The sequence below is a fragment of the Ovis aries genome, chromosome 15, assembly GCF_016772045.2.
Source record: "Ovis aries strain OAR_USU_Benz2616 breed Rambouillet chromosome 15, ARS-UI_Ramb_v3.0, whole genome shotgun sequence".
NCBI classification, from domain to species: domain Eukaryota; kingdom Metazoa; phylum Chordata; class Mammalia; order Artiodactyla; family Bovidae; genus Ovis; species Ovis aries.
Window position 1 is genome coordinate 2,913,150 of NC_056068.1, and position 24,864 is coordinate 2,938,013.

The 24,864-nt window shown below is 36.2% G+C and overlaps 2 protein-coding genes across 7 annotated transcripts in view; both read left to right on the forward strand.

The window, feature by feature from the left end:
• On the forward strand, positions 1-19,585 carry CASP1 (caspase 1). Of its 3 annotated transcripts, none has more exons than XM_042232827.2 (10): positions 1-39; positions 628-894; positions 3,245-3,304; positions 6,512-6,627; positions 7,266-7,439; positions 7,879-8,113; positions 8,538-8,681; positions 12,316-12,425; positions 12,886-12,985; positions 19,472-19,585. In XM_042232827.2, exons 1-9 carry the CDS (start codon positions 33-35, stop codon positions 12,982-12,984), a joined length of 1,212 nt encoding a protein of 403 aa, XP_042088761.1. In that variant the 5' UTR covers positions 1-32; the 3' UTR covers position 12,985; positions 19,472-19,585. The 3 variants fall into 3 exon arrangements, with proteins under 3 accessions (XP_042088761.1, XP_004016011.1, XP_042088762.1); XM_004015962.6 differs by lacking the exon at positions 19,472-19,585 and adding an exon at positions 13,411-14,560; XM_042232828.2 differs by lacking the exons at positions 6,512-6,627; positions 7,879-8,113; positions 8,538-8,681; ... (1 more) ...; positions 12,886-12,985; positions 19,472-19,585 and having other exon boundaries at positions 7,266-7,438.
• Positions 15,296-24,864, forward strand: part of LOC101117272 (caspase-13) — a 19,095-nt gene continuing 9,526 nt past the window's right edge. Inside the window, exons 1-3 of one of the 4 annotated variants that reach the window (XM_004015963.5) lie at positions 15,296-15,356; positions 19,472-19,726; positions 24,189-24,298. In XM_004015963.5, coding sequence (XP_004016012.2) covers positions 15,350-15,356; positions 19,472-19,726; positions 24,189-24,298 — 372 coding nt within the window. In that variant the 5' untranslated portion in view covers positions 15,296-15,349. The remainder of the gene's footprint in view (positions 15,357-19,471; positions 19,727-24,188; positions 24,299-24,864) is intronic. The other 3 variants (XM_060399255.1, XM_027979125.2, XM_012095298.4) reach the window with 3 other exon arrangements.

A 24,864-nucleotide genomic window follows, 5' to 3' on the forward strand; every position in this document is an offset into this window, starting at 1 on the left:
ATAACACACACCAAGGCTAAGAAGGGGAAGTCATGGCCGGTGAGTTTTTTTTTTGTTTTTTACTGAAAATAGTTTCTTGAAAGAATAATTTTGGAAGGGGCTGGCTTTTACAGAAGCCATAGTTAAGTTCTATGAATGTGCAAAGAGGGATTGTTTGTGCAGAGAGGGATGGGTAGGGGCAAAGAGAAGGAAAGAGGTGTGGAACAGTGAGAGACAGAAAGGAACCAAACTTCACTGGCCGCTCTCTGGCCGTCATTTTGCAATCGTAACTGAATTCTGACAGAGGGTGCAGAATTGGTACAGAATGGATTCCAGCAGCTCTCCCCAGAGGAAATGGAAAATCACTGTTTCATTATTTTATTATGCACATTTGAATCAACACGAAGCATGTTAACTTAGGGTTTTCAGGTACTATCTTGGGGGTAGTAAATCTCAGTCTTTGGGCCAGTCTGTCAGCACATGGATGATACTGAGGGAAGAATGAGGTGTGAGTGTCCTCAGGATTACCACACTGTGTGGGAAGGCACATTTTATTGATTAAATCTGAAAGAGGCTATTCTGAGTTGCCGAAATGAAAGGAAAGTGAGGTTGTTTTTATGACTTCAGGCATTCTTTTGTTTCCAACAGACAAGGTTCTGAAAGAGAAGAGGAAGCTGTTTGTTCATTCAGTGAGCACGGATACAATAAATGGCTTGCTGGATGAGCTATTACAAAAAAGAGTGCTGAACCAGGGAGAGATGGAAAAAATAAGAGATGAAAATATTACAACTATGGATAAAGCCCGAGTTTTGATAGACATTGTTATTTGTAAAGGACCTCGGGCATGCCAAATCTGCATCAGCCATATTTGTGAAGAAGACTCCCACCTGGCAGGAATACTGGGGCTCACTTCAGGTAAGGGTCTGTGACTCAGACTGAAGTTCATGTAAGCCCTGTGTCGTTAGGCATATCTGACTTCTTCATTGGTCATATTAGCTTTCAGACCACTTCTTATCTCTGACTTCAGGTATTTCAGTGATCATATTGCATGCCCCTTGTCTCTTTTCTTCTTTGGTCCTGTTTTTTGGCCTTAGTGTCTCTCTTATGATTAAAGCTTATTTCCTATCCTAAGTATGTTGTAGCTCATTTGTTGAAGTTCATGATAACAATCTTGGAAAGTTTCATACTGTATTCTTCAGTCATCCTTGCAAGGTATTTTATTGATTTATCTAGTAAGTTAGTTATAGTCTAAAGGTCCCTAGAAACCTATGCATTTTCATTTGACAGGTTTAAACTCTGTAACCACATGCTTTGCATAATGTGTCTCCAAAATTTTGCTCTCCAGGAGAAATAAAATATATTTCAGGGAGAATGGAACACTCAGAGAATAAATTAATTGCTTACAGAAAAGTAGATATTTTAAGTGGATTCTTGCTTTCCATTGACCCCTTGCATTTTCTTTCGAGTAGGATTGTGCCTCTACTGTGTACCATTCTGGGAGGCCCATCACTTCTCTTCCTGTCTCCTGAAGACTCAGTCCAGGCTCAGCCATCTGAGCTTCCCCTTCTATGGTTCCCTAGCTTCTCCACACAAAAAAGACTGTAGCTCTGATGGGCTTCTAGTTCCTGGCTTCTTTTGTGCTGCTCCGAGTCCCTGGAGAAGGGAAAATCTACCCACGATATAGTCCATGGTGTTGCAAGGAGTTGGACATGACTGAGCAACTTTCACTTTTGTGGTTCTAAAATCATTCAAGGAAAGTAGTTATTATTTGAAAACAAGACATTATTTGTCCCTCAGGAACTGAGAGGAGTCCTGTGCACCTCTCAGTGACAGCAAATGATTTGTTGTTGTTGTTGTTGAATTTTTTGATAATTTTTTTTAGATTAACTCCCACTTCCAGGAATTAAAGACAATCAATAAAAATAAGGGTTTAGAATATCTATATAATAGTCAAAACTTCTTCTTCCTTATCATATTTCTTTTAACTCACAGTCCTTGAACCCTAGAAGCACTTGTGCAACTCATTATGACAACTCTAATTCCTGGAATCTGTTTCTCCAAATGTTGGATGATACCTGCTCAGTCAAGGTTGTAATGGATTTGCTTCCTCCTCATCTATTTGCCAGTTGCTTCAGGACCCAAGTGTATGATAATTGGATATAATATTTAAATTTGCTCTAAGAGGACATACCTAAAAACATTTCTTGACATATGAAATACTGCAATAACAAGCCTTCATCCAGAAAATGTTCTTGAATTTATCAATGGTTAATTTAGTCCAGCAGTCTAAATGGGAAGGATGGGACAAATTGTAGCCTCTGTCTTGGACTTGAAGCATTGTGGGATGTCCCATGGCTCTGCTCCATTCACAGCAGAAACATTGCACATAATTTGTCTATGGAAATCTTTTCTTTAGTAGGTACTATGACTTGGAGTAGTATTGGTTCATGCTGATACTTAAGTTTCTAGAATGTTTCTCAGGTGGGTTGTGCTACATTGAGATATTTATAAAACCATAAATAAAGTTAATTTCAATTCTTGTGCTTGAAATTGACAATCAGAATGTCTAGCAACCTCAGAGAACATATTAATAAATTTGATTGTGTAAGACAAGTGCACATTACAGGTTGTGGTCAGAGCTCCGGTCATTTGCATAATTGTATAAAACCCTTTGTGGGCTAGAGAGTAGCTTAGTGGTTAAGAGGCCAGTATTGATAGTCAAGACATTTTTGTATTCAAATCCTGGCTCTACCATCTTCTTGTTATATGACTTAGGAAATTCACTTAACACTGATTGGGGATAGGCCTCAATTTCATTCTCATTTTGTTGTGATAAATCTTGGCATGACTAAGTATCCAAACACAGATGCCTTTTAGCATTAGTTTTCTCCAAAGTCCAGGTCAACTCTGAATTAGACAACTTCACTTTGAACACACATTTGTTAGGCAGTACTGATTACCTCAGGAGACACCTTAAGATATATGTGATTCTATAGCTGATGTTGTTTTAATTTTATTTTCATCATAGAAAGTATAATCAAAGAAGTCACTTCCAGACACTTTTGTTCTACCACTACTTGTTAATAAGTCCAGTCATTCATGTGTAGAAGTTTTTGTTTCCCAGTGATGAGTATAGCTCCAGGTGAGTCACATCTTGCATAGGATTTAAACCTGTGGAAGGTATCTTTAGCAATGAGTGTCCAATACACTGGGTTAAGAATCTTTAGAGATTGTAACTATGTTAATGTCCTTTGTCTTTCCTCAGGTTCACAGTCTGAAAATTATCTTAGACAAGAATCCCAAGCAGTGGTCCGTCCTTTTCCAGGTAATGGTATTCTCAAGGCAATAGCATTATTTGAATGCCACCTTCCTTGACATTAACTACAGATTAATGGGATGAATCAGGGTCAGAGGACCATGGGTTTATTTGCAGATTTATTCTATACATTTTTATCTTCTTAATCTATTCTGCTTTAGCAGGAGCTGTTTCTACAGCTTCACTATCATGTTAACAGTTCCGAATCTGTATCTCAAATCCTGAGTAACCACTTGAGTGCCACATTTTGCTATTCAAGCATCCACTGAACACGTGCATTCATCTCCTGCAAACAGTTTCAATCATGTGAACTGAGATAGCTTGCCATGCCTCCCGACCTTGGCTCGCCTCCACTTTCCTCTGTCTTGATTAATGGTACCACTGCTGCTAAGTCACTTCAATCATGTCCGACTCTGTGTGACCCCCATAGACGGCAGCCCACCAGGCTCCCCCATCCCTGGGATTCTCCAGGCAAGAACACTGGAGTGGGTTGCCATTTCCTTCTCCAATGTATGAAAGTGAAAAGTGAAAGTGAAGCCGCTCAGTCGTATCCAACTCTTAGCGACCCCATGGACTGCAGCCTACAGGGCTCCTCCATCAATAGGATTTTCCACTAGCACCCAGTTATTCAAACCAGAAAACTGAAATTATCTTAGACCATTTCTTCTCCCTGACTTCCAACATTTAAGTGGCACCCAAATTTATTTTCCTCTCACAAATTCTGATTGGTTTCTGCATTTTTACTTCTACTATTAGATTTCAGAGCCCCTATTCCAAGAGTGTTCCATAATTCTCCAGTCATAAATTTACTATATTTTTCTTGTAATTTTAAAAATGAATGCATTCTTTTCCCTCATAGCACTTTAAGCTTTATGAGGAAATTGAACATACATGTTTGCTTATGCTGCTGCTGCTAAGTCGCTTCAGTCGTGTCCGACTCTGTCCGACACCATAGACGGCAGCCCACCAGGCTCCCCCGTCCCTGAGATTCTCCAGACAAGAACATTGGAGTGGGTTGCAATTTCCTTCTCCAATGCATGAAAGTGAAAAGTGAAAGGGAAGTCGTTCAGTCGTGCCTGACTCTTCGTGACCCCATGGACTGGAGCCCAGCAGGCTCCTCCGTCCATGCGACTCTCCAGGCAAGAGTACTGGAGTGGGGTGCCACTGCCTTCTCCGATGTTTGCTAATAGATCACCTCTAGTAGAATTTCACCTGTAAACCTGTAATATATATGCAACTAATGTTTGTTAAGACTATTTCACTGAATAATTTGGGCAGAATCACTACTATTTACTATGTCATTAGAAAGTATTTGCATGTGCTAATCGTGCTACAGACCCTGTTTTATGGACTATTTAGAAAGTAATAAGAAAATAAGCAAGATTTTTTCTTTTCTTAAAACTACTTGAATATATGAAGAGTGAGTGGATAGGCATTTAAGAAACTCCACCGTCAAAATAAAGCCAGCCAAAAATTTGGGGATGGAAATGACACTACACATATCTCTGTCAGTTGACATGATATAGAATATTAGAGATAAATATTTATAATAACTAGATATGATAGAAACTTTTGTTCTAATTCAAGGAATTTCTAAAATGGGCATTTTTTCTTCAGATTCAGCTTTCCTTCAGGTGGTAACTGAAATATCTAGGTCTCTTTCATGCTATGGCTCTGATATCTGCAGCATACAATGCCAAAATGATTGTGGTAATAACAATCAAATTAATGGCATTGGAAGGAATATGTAGGATAATTTGTAAGAGATTTTGTTAGGCTTGGCCTGGATGAAAAACACAGTATATCAGCTTTCATCCTATTATCTAGAACTTAGTTGTATGGCCATACCTAATCACTTGGACTTGTTAGCTATATAGATTAGCTGTGTTTTCAGAAAAAAGAATAAATTGTTTTATTGAAGATTTAGCTAGTCTCAGCCACAAAATTTAAACACAAAACTTTTCATTCAACATAGCACTGAAGGTAGCACAAGGAATACCTTGGTCCCAGATGACAAGAACTTCTTGTCATCTGGGACACTCATATAAACAAATGCTATAAGAAAAATTAGCTTTAATATAGTCCAAATATTTATCTATTTTTTCTATTGTTCTTCAGAATCCTTTTTTTAAGAAATGCAATAGTTTTTCCACATGATAATGATTTCCATAGTTTTTTCCCAACTATATCCATTCTAATTACCTCTTACTTTCTCCAGAGTCAACACACTTCATGCTACACTGGTTTACCTAACTGAATATACCACAGTTTCTATAAGTTCTTTGTCAAAATTGAATATAATTTTCTTGTTTGAACAGTTTAGTTTCTAAAATATCCCCCCAACATCAATAAAAATTGATCAATACATTGATTAATAAATTGATCAATCAAAAATTGATCAATAAAAATTGATTTTTATTTAAAAATAAAACTATTTCTATTTTGAATCCAAGATTACATTAATTATTTAGAAAATGTGTAACATTATTGGATGATGTTGAATTTGTGATCAAATAAACTCCTAAGTTTTTTCTCACATAAGCCACTGTGAAAACTCTTCCTCATATATTTGTACAATCAATATTTAGTGCTATGGATTCCTCTAGGTGTACACCTTGATTTATTACTCTATTTTATATTCATTTTGTCCATGTATTCAATATATTCTTTTTCTCCCTATATGCACACAGAGTAAAGAGATCCTAAAAATAGGAGAAAGGCTTTTCCTTCCTACCTTCCTTCCTTCCTTGCAGTCTCTAATGCCTACTCTCTCAACTGTTAAGCAAATAAATAGATACATAAACATGAATTTTCAAATCACTGAAATATATTCGTTAAGGCCAACTTCAATTATGTAAGATTTCAATTATTTGAAATATATTTATAGCTTAATTCTTTTATTTAACATACTGTTTTCTGGGAGTTTTATAATTCATGGCCTTGAAAAACTCCCTTTTGCTTTTTAATTAAAAGCATTTGTAAAATACTAATTCTAAGTGATGAAGGGATATGATGCCTGTATCACACCATGGAAATCTCCGACTTGGAATACATTCCTGTAGCAGAGTTGCTTTCAATGGTGTAAGGAGTAACCCAGGATATCTTCTTAAAGATTAATTCTTTCCTCCATGGCTTCATGCACAGGTGATTCTGGGAGGTTCACCAAATGGGATACTCAGGAATACCATTATTCATAATGTTTCTTGTCTCTTGCAGCTCCTCAGGCAATGCAGGATAACCCAGTTAAGCTTGCATCTTCAGGACCAGGATGGAACCTCAAGCTTTGCCCCCCAGAAACAGCCCAAAGAATATGGAAAGAAAAATCAGGAGAGGTGCTATGCTTAGAACATGAGGATCTTGGTGAAAGACACACTGGAGAAAATTCTAAACTGCAGTGGTTCTTTCTTAGAGCTAATTTCTTTGAGAGGTTCTTGAAAACCATCCTGCTTCTTCCCTTACATAAAGAATTCCTATTTCCCCAGTTTATTTAGAGATTTTCAAGTTTAATCCGATCCCCTGAGAAAATAGTTGTAATAGTAAAATCAAAACAGCTACTTAATATGAGGCCTGGACTGTTCTGAGGATATTGCGTATAATAACACCTTGAACCCTCAAAATAGCCCATTTTAAAGATCATAACACTGAGGCAATAGTTGTGAAACAATGTGTCTTAAGCAGTAAGTCAAGGAATCAGTTTTAAAATTGAGTCATTATAGATCTAATTCTGCTCATTGCCCTCAATCCTACCTCTCAAAAGTAATTAAAATCAAGTGCTTAGCTGCCATCTGGGCATTTGCAAATTTCATTCCACTCCTATGGTAGGACTCATTCTCCCCTCTTTATTTTTACCTATGGTTCAAGAGATTGGGTTTCTGTAGAGAACTAAGGGAAGAGAAGCTGTCTTACATCCTCAAGATGAATATTTAATTAGAGAGAACAACGCTATTTGTTCAACCTGTGCTTTTTACAGATTTACCCAATAATGGAAAGGTCGAACCGCACACGTCTTGCCCTTATTATCTGCAACATAGAGTTTGAAAATCTTCCCAGAAGAGATGGAGCTGATGTTGATACCAGAAATATGAAGGTGCTACTAGAAGGTCTGGGATATAAGGTGGATGTGAAAGAAAATCTCACTGCTTCGGTAAATTTTGTCATAATGTAGAAACAATGGTCTTGGCCTTTACTCCTAAAGAATGTTAGAAAGATTGGTTGTAGCACCAGAAGCTTAATCTCTTGATAGTGTAAAAGCCAAATTTTTTCTTGTAGGGTATTTCATGCTTCTATCCTAGAATCTTTTAGCAAGAGTCTGGTGAAACCTTTACTTGGAAAATGTTCCATTAATTCAATTATATGTCTGTGGCCACAAAAATAAATAAGTGATGTCTCTTACTCTGCACTAGAAATCCCTTAATTACACCCCAAAAGTCTTTTTCCACCTTTCCATGAATTGAAAATTAAATGTTCCTTTTGTATTCCATCGATTTTCATATCATTCAGGAGTGTCTCTTTATTGGATTCCAAGCTGCCACAATAACCAATCACATAGTTTAACAGCAGTGGTATTAATATGTCTCTTCCAGGAAATGATTTTAGAACTGAAAGCATTTGCTGCTCGCTCAGAGCACCGGACCTCTGATAGTACTTTCCTGGTACTCATGTCTCATGGAATTCGGGCTGGCATTTGTGGGAAGAAATACTCTGAAGAAGTCCAAGACATATTAAAAGTTGATGACATCTTTCAAATTTTGAACACCTTGAACTGCCCAGCTTTAGGGAATAAACCCAAGGTGATCATTATCCAGGCCTGCCGTGGTGGTGAGTGCTGATGTCTGTCAGAACACAGGGCCCTGAATTATTGATCTCATTATCTGTGTGTGTCCAATATTTTTCCATTCCTTTGAGTCTACTCTTCAATGTCAAAGAAAAGCTACAATCCTGTTTGGTGAAAGTAGATATTCTTTAACATTACAAAAGCTTCTGTGAATTATATGACTGGTTCGTAGATTTTTGTTCATTTTTCAACTGAAATATCACTTTTAATCTTAAGACTTTGTTGTTGCTAAAATTAATTTGAGGGTTAGGAGAGACAAGAGTTGTTAAGATAGTTTTTGAGATATATATGTGCATCTGTATCTGAATTAAAGTTATTGACAAATTAGTAAATGATTGAACAGATGTTTAGTAGAGAAAGTTTTCTTGGCTATTGGCAGTAACAAGAAACCATATCTTGTCTTTTCAGAGAAGCAAGGGGTGGTATGGGTAAACGATTCAGTAGCAGCTTCTGGAAACTGTCCCTTAGTGGTCCCAGAAGATTTTGACTCTGATGCCATTAAGAAAGCCCACATAGAGAAGGATTTCATTGCTTTCTGCTCTTCGACACCAGGTAATGAGTATCTGTGTAAGACACCTTTGTGAACATTACCAATGCAGAAACTCACACCAATACATTAGGGAATGGATGTCTGTGTTAAAATTTTCATGAGACTTTTGAAGACTAATTCAAGTCTTCCTCTCAGTTACACCTTCAATTCTCCTATCCATGGAGACTAAATAAATATACGTTTATTTTAGGAAACTCCCATGTTGCAAAATGATTTTTGTACTGTGAGGAATAAATAGATATGTCCACATGTTGACATCACTTAACATTTCAATTTGCCTACACATGTATTTATAGAAGAATATTTATAAAAGGGGAGAGGCAGAAAAGCAAACAAAGCATATTGAGTCCCTATTGTAAAGGTATTTTAACCAGAAATGTGGAGTTAATGAAACAAACAAACAAAAAAACTGAATGATTCTAAACTTAGATTTTGGATTATCAGTTCAGTTCAGTTCAGTCACTCAGTCGTGTCCAACTCTTTGTGACCCCATGAATCACAGCACGCCAGGTCTCCCTGTCCATCAGCAACTCCTGGAGTTCACTCAAGCTCACATCCATCGAGTCAGTGATGCCATCCAGCCATCTCATCCTCTGTCATCCCCTTCTCCTCCTGCCCCCAATCCCTCCCAGCATCACTGAGTCATGAGGTGGCCAAAGTATTGGAGTTTCAGCTTTAGCATCAGTCCTTCCAATGAACATCCAAGACTGATTTCCTTTAGAATGGGCTGGTTGGATCTCCTTGCAGTCCAAGGGACTCTCAAGAGTCTTCTCCAACACCACAGTTTAAAAGCATCAATGCTTCAGTGCTCAGCTTTCTTCACAGTCCAACTCTCATATCCATAGATGACTACTGGAAAAACCATAGCCTTGACTGGATGGACCTTAGTTGGCAAAGTAATGTCTCTGCTTTTTAATATGCTATCCAGGTTGGTCATAACTTTCCTTCCAAGGAGTAAGCATCTTTTAATTTCATGGCTGCAATCAGCATCTCCAGTGATTTTGGAGCCTCCTAAAACAAAGTCTGACACTGTTTCCACTGTTTCCCCATCTATCTCCCATGAAGTGATGGGACCAGAAGCCATGATCTTCGTTTTCTGAATGTTGAGCTTTAGGCCAACTTTTTTGCTCTCCCCTTTCACTTTCATCAGGAGGCTTTTTAGTTCCTCTTCACTTTCTGCCATAAGGGTGGTGTCATCTGCATATCTGAGGTTATTGATATTTCTTCCAGCAATCTTGATTCCAGCTTGGGCTTCTTCCAGTCTAGCGTTTCTCATGATGTACCCTGCATAGAAGTTAAATAAGCAGGTTGACAATATACAGCCTTGACATACTCCTTTTCCTATTTGGAACCAGTCTGTTGTTCCATGTCCAGTTCTAACTGTTGCTTCCTGACCTGCATACAGGTGTCTCAAGAGGCAGGTCAGGTGGTCTGGTATTCCCATCTCTTTCAGAATTTTCCACAGTTTATTGTGATCCACACAGTCAAAGGCTTTGGCATAGTCAATAAAGCAGAAATAGATATTATTTCTGAAACTCTCTTCCTTTTTCCATGATCCAGTGGATGTTGACAATTTGATCTCTGGTTCCTCTGCCTTTTCTAAAACCAGCTTGAACATCTGGAAGTTCATGGTTCACATATTGCTGAAGCCTGGCTTTGAGATGTTTTTGGATTATGAGTACTGCCAATAATATTCTGACTCTGTCACTTAGTACTTTGTAAATTAGTTCCAGTTATTTAGCTTATCTGCACTTTCTTTGAATTCCTCACTAATATATGTGAATGCAAATATCATAGTCATAAATCTGAAAACATTGTAGTAATAAATATGGAATGTTAAGTAAGCATGACATAGAGTAAAGCACACTTTAAATTATTGCCATTATTAACGATGTTTTATGTGTAGCTTAAATTAAAGCTTTTACCTTGAGTTACTTTCCATATCCAGATTTAAATAAAAGTCATCCACTATAGTTTGGAATTTCTTGGGCATTAACATTCTCTGATTACTTTCAGCCTAAAGATTTGCTCCTGATCAGAGGGATGGTATGGTGAGGGAGGAGGGAGGGGGGTTCAGGATGGGGAATATGTGTATACCTGTGGTAGATTCATGTTGATGTATGGCAAAACCAATACAGTATTGTAAAGTAATTAACCTCAATTAAAATAAATAAATTTTAAAAAAGAAAATTTAAAAAACAAATAGTTTAACTTACAGATTTTTTTCTTATAATGAGGTACCATCTCTCAGGAGACAGCATGCTTTTGCATTGTGTTGACCATATTTTGATATAGAAATCAATTTTTTTCAAAAATGAGAACAATGACACTAAAGGAAGCCTCCATACATTTACAATTTGAGTGTATTTAACGGACTTTAATACTAGATACAGCTAGTAAAAAAAAAAAAAAAAAAAAGATCCCAGTCTTCCACAGAGATTTACCTCTAGGTGTTATAACCTTTATGGGCCCCCTGGTTTCTTGATATCTATCTTGTTGATTTTTGTCTCGTTTCTTTCGGTTTCCTCATGCTCTTTTCCAGATGATTTGTGGAAACTCCAGTTCAGTTTCCTTGAGTTTCTATGAGTAAATCTAGGTTTATAACCTCTGGTATTATTTCCAATTACATTGTAGTACTCTTATAAATAAAAGTGACCATTCTCTAACTAATTTCACTACGAACTTGAAGAGATATTGGCCTGCAATTCTCTCCCACCTACTTCCTTTCATTGAAACCATCTTCATTAAGACGGCTGTAGTTTTAGATAAGATTTTAATCTATTGCTATTATGCATTTTATTACCATTTCGATTGGCTAAAATGTTTTGATAATTTTCCTATATGTTCCTTTGCATAATTTAAAAGTGGCTTTATAACTTCTAAGACCTACTATTTTGTATAACTATTCTGTTTTTAATATACCTTTTCTATGAGAGTGTTTTGTCTTATGATTTTTCCCACTTAAATCTTTTCTAGGTATGGACTTCTTTTCTGTTGGTATCATTTTCATATTTAATTAGTAATTTATTTGCCTAAATGCTTTGTGACCAATATTATTTGATTTTAATTAAATCACAAGGTAGATAAATTTAAAGAAATTTTATTAATATGAATTCCTTGTATAAACTGGGTACTACATTAATATATTCTTCCAGATCCTTGTAATGCATATTACATCTAATACGCAAATGTATGTTGGGGGCAGAAATTATTACCCTACCTATTACAGTCAAGGCCTGCAATTCAGAGTGTATAATTAACTTAAATCAAGTCTGTCAGTGGCACTCTTGGGATCCACACTCTGGTATTTGTTCCTCAAGGTCCAGTTACTCCCTTCCATCCTATCCTGCCTTTCTCTCCTTCTCTACTATATCTGTGGTTCTTTGAACCTCAAAGATTGTGCTGCATAACATCTGTACCATATACAGAATTCTTCCTATGGCTTTAAAAACTGTCAAGTATCAGTGAAAATATACACAGTGAATGTTGAATGGAGTCACTTAAAGATGGCATACAGTCTGTAAGAAATAGCATAAACTGAACAGTCTGCTTTAGCTGGAACAGAAATCGTAGGACTCCATTTCAGTAGCCAAGTGAGAGAGCTTACACAAAATTTGAAATGTGTTTTCTTCATAGATAATGTTTCCTGGAGACATCCCATATTGGGCTCTCTTTTTATTATTAAACTCATCAAAAATTTTCAAGAATATGCCTGGTCCTGTGACCTGGAGGAAATTTTCCGAAAGGTAGGTGCTAGATACTTCTGAAATGCTACCTCCCTATCTATTCTAACTGGCAACCTCTAAGAAGAAGCTCTGGATATGTTTTCTTGTAAAAATGTCCTTCTTCTCAAGTGAGTTTTGAGGTTTTCTTTGGTGAGTCAGCCAACCTGGAAGCCAGTTTCAAGCTATTGTGATCTAGAAAACAACCCCTAAGAAAAATAATCATTTATTTTAACATCCCTCTTTCCTGAATAGACAAATGAGTGGACTCTAATTTACTTGTGTCCAAAACTATTAGATTCAGTAGATTTTAAAAGCATGGTCAGTCCATCCTTTGACATGCATATTGCTGATTTGTATAGAGGCAAATTTTTTTGTTTTAATCATTTATTTTGCTACTATTTTTCGAACATAAGTGAAAATCCTTCCACTCGGGGCGGGGGTGGTGGTGGTGGGAAATGTATAGAACTTATTTTCCTTTTAGGTTCGATTTTCATTTGAGCTGCCAGATGGTAAGGTACAGATGCCCACCGCTGAAAGAGTGACTTTGACAAGATGTTTCTACCTCTTTCCAGGATATTAAAGTAAGTAAGTTGAAAGGACAGATGTATGTGTGATAGGGGTGGGGCAAAATTGGGGGATGAGTGCTGAACTACCCTCCTAGTGAAGATCTCAAGGTCTAGTATAATAAACAGGGGATAATGGAAGGATAACGAAAGCCTTTCTGCTGGTTAGTACAGGGTACACTGCACTTGCCTCAAGGTTCTGCAGAGGTAGATGGCCATTTTAATTGTTAGTTTATATAGATTGAGATTTGGCCAGAAGATGATGAAAGCTCAGTTTTAGACATTCCTCCCCTTTGCATCAGCAGGGCAATATTGAGACATAACATGGGCTCTTCATTCTTAGGAGTGTGTGTAACCACTTGATGGAGTCATTTTATTATTTGTATTTATTTTGGCAGAATTCTTTTCTAACACTTGTTTTATTTTCTCTTCCTTTTCCATAGGAAGCCAGGAGTTGTGTCATTCTATAACTGTTTTAGAATCCTGTTGGCAGAAAACAGACATTTCTTTAAACATTTCAATAAATTTGAAATAGAAATGAAAGGCCATCAGTTTCCTTTTTACCACTCTGAGAAGATAGGGAGGTGGAATTTGAAGAAAGTAATGGATTTGAAGTCTTCAGATTTCATAAGAATTGAACTTGCTACTCACACCATTCTTTCTAGAAAACATTTGCTAGATTTTCTGCTTTAGGGATACAGATATAAATTACAGTAGGTACCTGACCTCAACAAATTTTGAGCTCAACAGGAGATAAACAGAGATGGTAATGTGATAAGTAACTTATCCAAAATCTCAGAGTTTATCACTGACAAAGTCATGTCTACTGTTTACACAATTCTAGCCCTTCCTTAAAGCATTTCATAACACAAAATAATTGTGTATCTAGGTACCTAGTAGTTTACAGTCTCATTAAGAAGATAAGACAGTCAATAAACATGAAACAAGATAGTGCATGACACCCTATAAATAAATGCTAGGGTGAGATGTATGCAAAAGTATTCCTATGAGTTTGGTGTAAGATTTTCAGTTAGCAAGGTTATACCCAGAAATGACTGGAAAAACTACTCTTTCACTTGCAAATATGAGCCTTTTCTAAACCTAACCCATTAAAAGTGAAGATGAATTTCTGACCATTTGTTGTTTTAGTTGGACTTGTCAAATATATACTTACTGGGACTTTTTTTCTACTTTTTTATTAGTATATATTATATAGTGTATATAATATATACATACATACACACACACATATATATAGAGTATAGTTGACTTACAATGTCCTGTCAGTTTCAGGTGTACAGCAAAATTAATCAGTTATACACATAATATATCTACTCTTTTTAGATTATTTTCCCACATAGGTTATTACAGAATATTGAATAGAGTTCCCTGTGCTATAAAAAGGTTTTTTATTAATTATCTATTTTGTGTATAGTTGTATATATGTTAATCTCAATCTCCTAATTTTCCCTCCCCACTGCCTGCTTTTGGTAACCATAAGTTTAATTTCTGCATCTGTGACTCTGTTTCTGTTTCATAAAAAAAATTTTGTACCACTTTCTTTCAATTTGAAATATAAGTGATATCACATGATATTTGTCTTTCTTATCTGACTTATTTCTGTAGTATGATTTGCAGCAACATGGAAGGACCTAGAACTTCTGAGCTTTTAAAAATCTTCAAAGTTGAGCATGTCACTTTTTTTTTTTTTTCCACTAACTGAATCTATCTCTTTTGTATTATCACAGGATCATTGTACTACATCATGACAGTGCTTCTATGGTCAGTCTTTGTTCAGAATATAACAAAAAGAGGAACTGTTACTTTCAGTAAAAAGTAAATGTTAAGGAAACTAGGCAGTAAAAGAAAAGCATGAAATGAAGGCAAGCATTCAGAACTTATTTCCAATAAATGTTTAAAATGACAGGGAGACAGAGAGATGATATTGCCATTAATAACACAGTTAAAAAGGAAGCAAAAGTTATTCTGATAATCCTTATCCTGAAATGAAATGGGATTTGTTAGTTTTAAGTTCTTTAAACACTGAGATATCTGAGAGAGAAGAACAAAGAAAACAAGGTGTAGGGGGGACTGAGGAAAGGAAAAAAAAAAAAAAAACAAGAGGTACCAACATAGGTCAGAAAATGTATTGTCATTTTGATTTTTTCTTCCAAAGTGAATAAACATTTCTTCCCAAAGGACTGGGAAATTCATTTGCTGACTAAAGGGGATTTCCCGACAGTGAACCCGGAAGTTCTGAACAAGAATTTCTCAATCTGTGGTTAGACGTCCCAGCCCCCGGTACTAAGGAAATGCCCAGTAACTTTCATTTTCGAGATTGTGCTCCTTCAAGGCAGTAGGAAGATACTAAGCCTATTATCTATGGCTGGTGAGTAGGGGTCTTTTTCCTAGCTAGGGGTCAGACACTGGAGTCTTAGAAAACACTTTATTAATTGCTCTGTGACAGACAGAAATATACAAAAGGGAAGTGAGCCTTTTCTGTGAACGTTACATTCTTCCTGTTAGTTCTGTGTAGCTTAAACTGGGAACTCTGCCTCAGAGACTGAAGGAGGGTATGATCTCCAGATAGCCCAGAGCCAGGAAGCAGTTAATTCTATTTTTACAGCTTCTGATAATCAAAATGAGGGGTGGGCAAAGACAAATACAGTACATTTTTATATGTGAGAAAACTGAAAATTCTTTAATACTTTATTATATCTTCTAGGCTTCTTCTTGATTTCATAAAACTCTCTCCATGATCAGATAAGTGATCAGATAAGATTATTTCCCCTTCCCTAAGTGAGTCTTTGAATTCCCACCTTCCCTTGTCATCTTCTATATTGAATTACGATCTTGGTCTTTATTAAGTGACTCCATTTTTTTCCTCATTTCTAGCTCTGGTGCTAACTACTCTAGCACACTATTTCTTGGACTGTTATCACAGTTTTTAACTAGTCTCCTTCTCTCCAGAATTTAATCTTCCAATCCATTTGCATATTGCTTTCAGGTCACATATCTTACACACAGAAGCTGGAGAGCGTAAGAAATGAGGTCTATTTATGCAGCTATTATTTATGTTATTTATGCAGCTAATATACAAGTATTTTAAATCATTTCTTTGCTTCATTTTCTTCATTTGAAAAGGAAGAGGTTCAATTAAATCAATGATTTCTAAACTTTACAATAAATCTAAATAATCTATAGACATTAATACATTTAGATTATTTCCCCCTCCCTAACCTTGAATTACTCAACCATGAATAGGCTGTAATTTATAATCTTTTAACGATCTACAAATGATTCTTATGTATCTGCATTAGGTATGTCTGCAGATTAGCATTGTTAGGAAAGAATAGATCATTATCTTTCAGTTCTTATGCTCTAGATATCTAAACTTAGATTTTCTAACTTGGTTAATTGCAATGATCCTTACTCCCATTAAAACAAACAAACAAAATAAATGTCTGAACTTGTCAGGGAGGTTTTCATACCTTTCAGAATATATTACTATTTATTCACCCTTCCATTAATCTCCCTAAAGCAAGATTTCAGTTTCCTTAAAAAATGTTTATTGCATTCACCCCACTCATACTTTCTTGCTACTGTGTTTCTTTATTTCTTTCATTTTCCCTGTAGTATAATTATTTCCAGGTTTCTGTCGATTTCACATGTTTAATTTAAGCTCCTAAAATGTGAGTATTAACTGTTTTCTAGTATCTTCTTAGTGTCTTCTTCAGGATACTAATACAGCATTTGTCTGGGAAGTAGTATTTTAAATTCACACTCATGGCTGCATCTTTAGCTAGGCAGGATGACTTCACTGGTTATTGAATTGGAATCAGGACATCATTAAATAACAGACATGAGAAACTGAAAAGCAGTCGACAAAAACTAGTAGAGTGATTCAATACGCTAATGAGTTTTGTTGCCATTGTTAACTAGTTAACAACTATAAGGGGAAAAAATGCTTCCTTAGGTTGAAACAAGTTTCTCTGGGAGCATATAGCTCTGACACTCGGTCTAGTTTTAAGCATTAGGGAGAATTTCCAAAAGGAAATGGCATGTCATTTGAGACTTGAAGATAAAAAGAAAGGAATGAGGAATGTTGGGTGTGAGAAACTGTGAATAACTTTCTAGAACCTGAATGAAGAGCAAAGTGTTCAAAATGTAATGAGCAAGGTGGGTACGGTAGCAGAGGATGAGGCTGAACAAGAAGACCTAGATTACAATAAACTGAGACATTTCACGGGAAAGTCAATGGCGACTCATTCCAGTATTCTTGCCTGGAAAAATCCCATGAGTGGAGGAGCCTGATAGGCTACAGTCCATGGGGTCGCTAAGAGTCGGACAGGACTGAGCGACTTCACTTTCACTCTTCACTTTCATGCACTGGAGAAGGACATGGCAACCCACTCCAGTGTTCTTGCCTGGAGAATCCCAGGGACGGAAGAGTCTGGTGGGCTGCCATCTATGGGGTCGCAACAGAGTCAGACACGACTGAAGTGACTTAGCAGTAGCAGCAGCAGAGACATTTCGCAGTGAAATCTATTCAAATGTTCTTTAGAACTGTGACTCTGCTTCATTGTGAAGAACTGATTAGAAAGGTCCAAGAGTAGACTTATCTGATTCTTAGAGTAATTAAAAAAGAAAAGATATTGGTCTGAACTGGAGTACTGAACTATTAGAAAAGGAAAAGCAGTCAGATTCTGCAAATATTTAGTATATAGAATCAATACAGTTTGATGTGAGATAGAAAATAAGATATAGATGGTAGAAGAGGTTCAATATCACCAGTTTTTACTGATTTGGTATAATTGACTCTAAGATATCATTTTCTAGTATGTATAGGGAATGAAGCAGGTGATGAAAAACTAACAGTTCAGCTTTTAAAAGTTGAGTTTAAGAGTTTGTTGTATACAGAGAAAAAATGACTATATGAGCCTTAATATTGAGATCCATCTTTGGGCTGGTCTATAAATTCAGAAATTATTTATTTGAATAATTAATTTATTATTTAAAGCTAATAATTGAAGCCATGAGTACATGTAGATAATAAGTGGATGTAATGCCAAAGTTATAAAAAAAACTTTAATCGTTTACCGTATTTCTCCTAGTACCACTCATTCAGTCATCATTCAACTTTGTTGAGGGCAGAAATAAATTAAAAAGAATCCCAGAATCCCATCAGAGTAAACATCTCATACATTAATTGTATGTTGTTTGTAATTCTTCAAATTCTCTGTTGTGACATGTGTCTGCTGTACTCTAAAACCGATGTTTCTGTGACTTTTTCTGAGAAAGCAGCCTTTTGCGCCCTCACCTGAAGAAATTTGTCCAGTCTTTTCCGAGTACCTGATTACTTTCTGTTCCCTTAAATATCTCTTTACCAAGTTCGATCCTGGATTGGGAAGATCCCCTGGAGAAGGGAAAGGCTACCCAGTCCAGTATTCTGGCCTGGAGAATTCCATGTACTATACGGTCCATGAGGTCGCAAAGAGTCGGACACTGGACAGGACTGAGTGACTTTCACTTTCACTTTCCCAAGTATCATGTAAAGTAGTTTGATGATTTAAGAGTGATAATTCTGGATTCTGAACCTCTGAGTTTGAATCTCCCTCTGCCCTCTTACTAATGTGGCGTACTCTTCACACAATTTTGGTCAAATATTTAACTAACTGCTCTGTGCTTGTTTCTTTTACCATATAATGGAAATTTTAATATATCTATTACATGAAATTTTTATTAACTTTGAGAAGATTCATATGAAGCACTTGAGACCAATGGAACTTAATGAACATCAATTGTACTTACTGAAGCTGCGCTATGCTTATGGCATAAGAACAGAAATGTGATCCAGCATTTCATTTAAATGATCTGTAAAATAGGGAAAGTATTAACTATCTCTTTGGATGATTGTGAGTGTCTATCATATTAATATTTATAAATTACTTAGTATACTTGTAAATAATATTTTATATTGTTTTATACTTATCTTTTAAGAGATGTTAGCTATTATTAAATGAACAGATATTAGGAAACATTTTATTCATGTTTGTTAATTTCCATGTTTCTTTCTCATAAAAGTTGTCCAATATACATTTATTGAAAGACTACTTGAAGCTAACATAAATAATGAGGCTGATGCTTCTGGGCCAAAGTTCTGGTTCAATGTCTTGGTGAATTTTTTTAGACTATGTCATTTTGTGTCAAGGCTATCTTTATTTCTAGATGGACTGTATAACTCTCTTGTAGGTTTAATTAAGGATTGGTGAGATATCCTGTCTTCCCATACACTACATGTTCAAATAATATCTATGGTGTTACAACAAAATTTTTAGTAATTTGACTTCTTTATTTCCCCACAAAAATTCAAATTATCTCAGACAGTAATAAATTAACCTGGTGTCAGGCTGATCTATAATATTGAAAGATCAACCACCAGATTGTTTTCAATTCTGAGTTTTTTTGAGACAAGGTCAAGTTGAAGCTTTGTATTTCTAACAGAAGACAAACACAACAAAAACCCACTTAAGACGTTGGAATCTTTGGGCAAAGAACTCATTTCTGGCCTTTTGGATGACTTTGTGGAAAAAAATGTCCTGAAATTGGAGGAAGAGGAGAAGAAAAAAATTTATGATGCCAAACTTCAAGACAAAGCCCGGGTCTTGATTGATTCTATACGACAGAAAAACCAAGAGGCAGGTCAAGTCTTTGTTCAAACTTTCCTAAACATAGACAAAAATCCCACCAATATAAAAGGTAAGACTGGAATTCTTTACAAGGGATATCTTAATTTTTTTAGAATCTACTTCACTCTAAGGCTGTTCCACTATCTTCTATAGTTCCCTCATCCTTCTATTACTAATGTATAATTTTCATTAAATCTATCATTGCCCTTTTAGAGGCCACTTTGTCACTTGTGGGAGGGCATCCAATTTCCAATTAGCTGAGAAGCCGAGTCTTCTAAACAGAAGGTTGTTCACTGAGATAGCTACAAAGACTTTATAATAAGGAATATCTGAACCTGAACTTAGGTTTCTGTCACATTGGACACTATGTGTCTCCATTCAAGTTTTTTATCCTTCATAAACATCAATATGAGCATCCGTGAAATGGGAACAATTTCACTAACTTTGTCACAGATTTTTGTAAGGCCAGGAACATAATGGCAGGTATGGGCTGACAATTCCTAATATTTTAGCTCCCATCTGGAATTTTCCTCTGAGCTCCAGATATGATTGTTCCATTGACTTCACAAAGCTAAGATATGAAAAATGAAATACTTAATTCTCCCTATCGAATCTGTTCCGCTTCTATCCCCTATCTCATTAAATAAGACTACAATCCACTGAGTTTCTTGATCCAGCTCACTTCTTTTTTTCACCAATGAATAATAGCTCCTAGCAGAGTACCAAGGATATACCATATATATAAAGCATATTATAAGGCATATAATGAAAGTTGGATGCATCCATGTAATAAATAGTAATTATCATAATTATTCTGTAGCTTATAATGTTTATACCCTTAGAAGGCTTATGTATTCCTGTGAGTTTACAAAATATGATTAGGTGAATGCCTATAAAGTGTCCAATATCTTAACCTCTTTCAAAACTTCACTTTAATTAAATTCTAAATATCACTAGAGTCTAAATATCCTCAGGTCCAAGTTCACCAGTGATGGACTCAATTTGGTATAATTTAACCTGAAATTCCAGCCCAGAATACTGGAGCTTATTAATAATAGTAAGCTGTAACAAATGAAATGCCACACTATTGTACAGACCTCACTACAGCAACTAAGTCTTTTTAATAAGCCCTTCCCTGGTGGCTCAGAGGTTAAAGCATTTGCCTGCAATGCAGGAGACCTGGGTTTGATCCCTGGGTCAGGAAGATCTCCTGGAGATGGAAATGGCAACCCACTCCAGTATTCTTGCCTGGAGAATCCCATGGACAGAGGAGCCTGGTGGGCTACAGTCCACGGGGTCACAAAGAGTTGGACACGACTGAGCAACTTAACTTTTCTCTGTGTAGAAGGGACGCTACCACCAGCAAGAAGTACATACTAGTCTAATAGATATCCAAGATGTTATCATTCATATTTAAGTTGGTCCTTGTGCAAGTTTATTACTTTCTCTTAAACTGGGGTGGGATAAAAATGATTTGGATTTAGAAAAAAAATCAGAGAGCAGACTTGTAGTTTCCAAGGGGGAGAGGTGTGGGAGAGGGATTGAGTGGGATTTTGGGGATAGTAGATGCAAACCATTGCATATAGAATGGATAAACAAGGACCGACTGTACAGCACAGGGAACTATACTCAATATCCTATAATAAGCCAGGATGGAAAAGAATAGAAAATATAAGATAAAATAAGACAACACAAAATTAGAGATAATTCAAAAAATAGGAATCAGCGTTGAAGTAATGGGAACTTCAAAATGATTTTAGCAATCCCAGAAATGAGAATGAATCTTAAATTGAAATAACCTCCCAGCAGAATCCGTGGCAGGCAGGAGGCAGGTGCAGATCCTTTCATGAAGTATCCAGTAGTCCCCTGAGTTCTATCTACATGGAACCTCCAGAAGAGTCCTAGGACACCTAGAGTACCCTGGTCTTGGAAGTCAGGAAGCTGGGTAAGTTGGGCAATTAGAATGTGCAATATTAGAATATTAGGCCTTTGGGGCATGGAGGATTCTTAGCATAGTATTGAGGAAATGGGGTGAGAGATAGGAAGAATCCAAGATATTTGTTTTAACAAATAGGTCTATACTTGCCTCCTGCCTGCCAGTGACTCTTCTGATAGGATACGTTATTTCAGTTGAAGATTTGTTCTGGATCCTGCAATTGCTAAAATCATGTTGAAGTTCCCATTACTTCAATTCTGATTTCTATTTGTTGCATTATCTCCTATTTTGTTTTATTTTATCTTATCTTAATCTGCCTGCAGTGCAGGAGACCTGGGCTTGATCCCTGGATCAGGAAAATCCCCTGGAGAAGAGAATGGCTACCTACTCCAATTTTCTTTCCTGGAGAATTCCATGGACAGAAGAGCCTTGTGGGCTACAGTCCATGGGGTAGTAAAGAGTTGGACACAACTGAGCGACTAACACTTTCACTTTCACACAGACTGAGTGAGTGAGTGAAGTCGCTCAGTCGTGTCCGACTCTGCGACCCGTGGACTGTAACCTACAGGCTCCTCCGTCCATGAGATTCTCCAGGCAAGAATGCTGGAGTGGGTTGTCATTTCCTTCTCCAGGGGATCTTGCTGATCCCGGGTCTCCCACCTTGCAGGCAGATGCTTTAACCTCTGAGCCACCAGGGAAGCCCTCACACAGACTATTTACGAATAACTGCTATTTAGTCAGGAAGGTAATTATTCAAATTCTTACCATTCCAAGGGAGGTGGCCTTGTCTTATCTAGTATCATTATCTTTATTTTTGTTTCAGTTTAAGAGACTTCCTGAGCACACCATTAGATAACAGATAAAACCGAGATATTAAAATGTTTTATATAAACTCCTAAGTTTCTTTTCCTTTCTTTCTTTCTTTTTTTTTTTTTTTTGCTATTCTGTCAGGCCCATGGGCACTCCCTTTGGACAGCAGGCTACACTATAGTTATTATGCTGTATTGAAATGATTCATGCTAATTTTACTCTTAGATATAAGAAAGTCTAATTTTCAGTTTTATTTGTAAATGCTGCATCTATATGTCGACATGGCCATTAGGAGATGGCATTTGTTAAATTTTAAGAGTACACCAAGCCTGTAAATTACTTGAAAACAGGAGACTTTCAATGACAAAACATGCGTTCTGACCAGAGACTATCCCAGGACCCCAAATATCTTCACATTGGCAGAATCTTATGAAATATGTAGATATGTTCATATAATCTATGAAAATAAATGTTCAGAGAGTTTGGTACCCTTAAAGACTTACCCTTTGCTGCCTCTCCAGAGCTTAGATTTTTAGCATGCTTTTTAGAAAGACATTTATAAAAATATTATTTAAAAAGTAATGGAAAAAATAAATGAAAATAATCATAAAAGATGATATTGGTTTTCTAATGTAAATTAAATTAATAAGAAAAATTTGATTAGTTCATGTATATGAACATAGAGGTTTATTCCTTTCATAGACAAAAACCTTGTTATATTAGTTCTTGATAAACTTCTCTTTAGGTTTTTGCTTATGAAGACTCTCTTCCTTCCCTCTAAAAGGAAGGGCTTTGGACTTTCCCAGTCTCTTGCACAATCTTAGTCTAATGAGGCCAACTAGTTTCAGAAAATATTACATTTCTCAAAGGATTAAGGCAGAATGAGTCAGAAAAAAATGTTTCCAAGAGGGAGAAGTTATTTCCTCCATATGGGTTGAAAACCCAGTGGTAGTTATTCAGCATTTGGAGGCAGACATTCAGAGTATGTAGAATGTAGAATCTCTGGCAAATCTGTCCTTTTGACACTGGGTATAGTACTATGGTTAATAGACAGCATTTCTCTTTTAAATAGTTGAATTCACAGCTTGATGAGGAAACCTTGAGGCTCACTTTCTCTGGAAAGCTAAAGAATTCATGCTGAGGTTGAAAAGAAATAATACCTGGGTGATACAAGATTCAGGATTCCTTTAAGTATTTGGGGGTATACATGTCTATATTTGTTGTGTAAATTAGGAATGGACTTGAGATATTGGACTTAGTTTTTATGTGCATAAATTGTGTCTAGTAACACCTAAAAATGATAATATTTTTGATATATTATATTAATTTTTAAATTAATTGATACTATTTTTATTTAAAATGGGCATTAGAAAATTTAAAATTGCACATGTGATTCAATTATACTTATAATAGATAATACTGATGAATATTTAGTCAATGTGCTCTTGCTCAGAGACAACAGAAAGTCCACGTAGATAATTAATAACTTAGAATAAAACTATTTGAAAAATAGAATTGTTTTGTTCAGTAAGGAACAAAGTTATTTGATCCCAAATCATCAAGGTTATTTTTTTCACAATATCAGAATATGTTATAGCATTTGTTAGTAGCTCTGCTCTTACTACCAAGTATTTCTCCCTTCTTTCCCAGTGATAATATCTATCTCCTATGACCAAATGTGTTAAAACCTTTTTCCCAGACTGTCCCCTCTCTGTCAGTCTTCTTGGGTGATAACTGGGTCACAGGGACACATATCACCAATTATATCATGTGATGTATCCTGCAGCTCCTGAGGAAACTGTGGCTGGACCAGATGAGTCAGCAGGATCTGCCGCTACCCTCAAGCTTTGCCCTCATGAAGAATTCCTGAAACTGTGTAAAGAAAGGGCTGGAGAGGTGCTGTGTTCTGTACATGAAAGGGAGGAAAAGCAGCAACTTCTTTCACTAATTACATAATTTCTTAAAGTGATAGTTACAGAACAGCAGGGTGGGGACAGTGGTAATCTTGTTTATAAATACTTGGAGCAGGAGGAAATCACATGACCTCACACAAATTCTAGTTCTATTTCCCTATGATAAAATATGTCTGTCATTTTTTCATTTATTTGTTGTCAAATATATTTTGGATTCATTAGAATTTTAGTTGTAGTCATAGAATCAAAATATTTATGAAATAACATGGCTGAGTAATAATTAGTTACATTCTAGTTAAAAAAAACGTTAACATCTGCAAAACATAATGTTAGTGTTAAAAATAGTGTCAAAATAATGTTTCCTAAGGCAAATAAACTTTGGTGTATTTATTTTTAGCTGGAGCCAATGGCACATATCTCCTAGTTTTTACAAAATTTGACTTGAATCTTTGGATGTTAAGAAAGATTTGACTAGGTGTAAAAGAAAGACAAGAAGGAGAGGGTAGGAGTTGTTCTAGTCTCTTCAAGATTCTTGAGTAACCATCACAA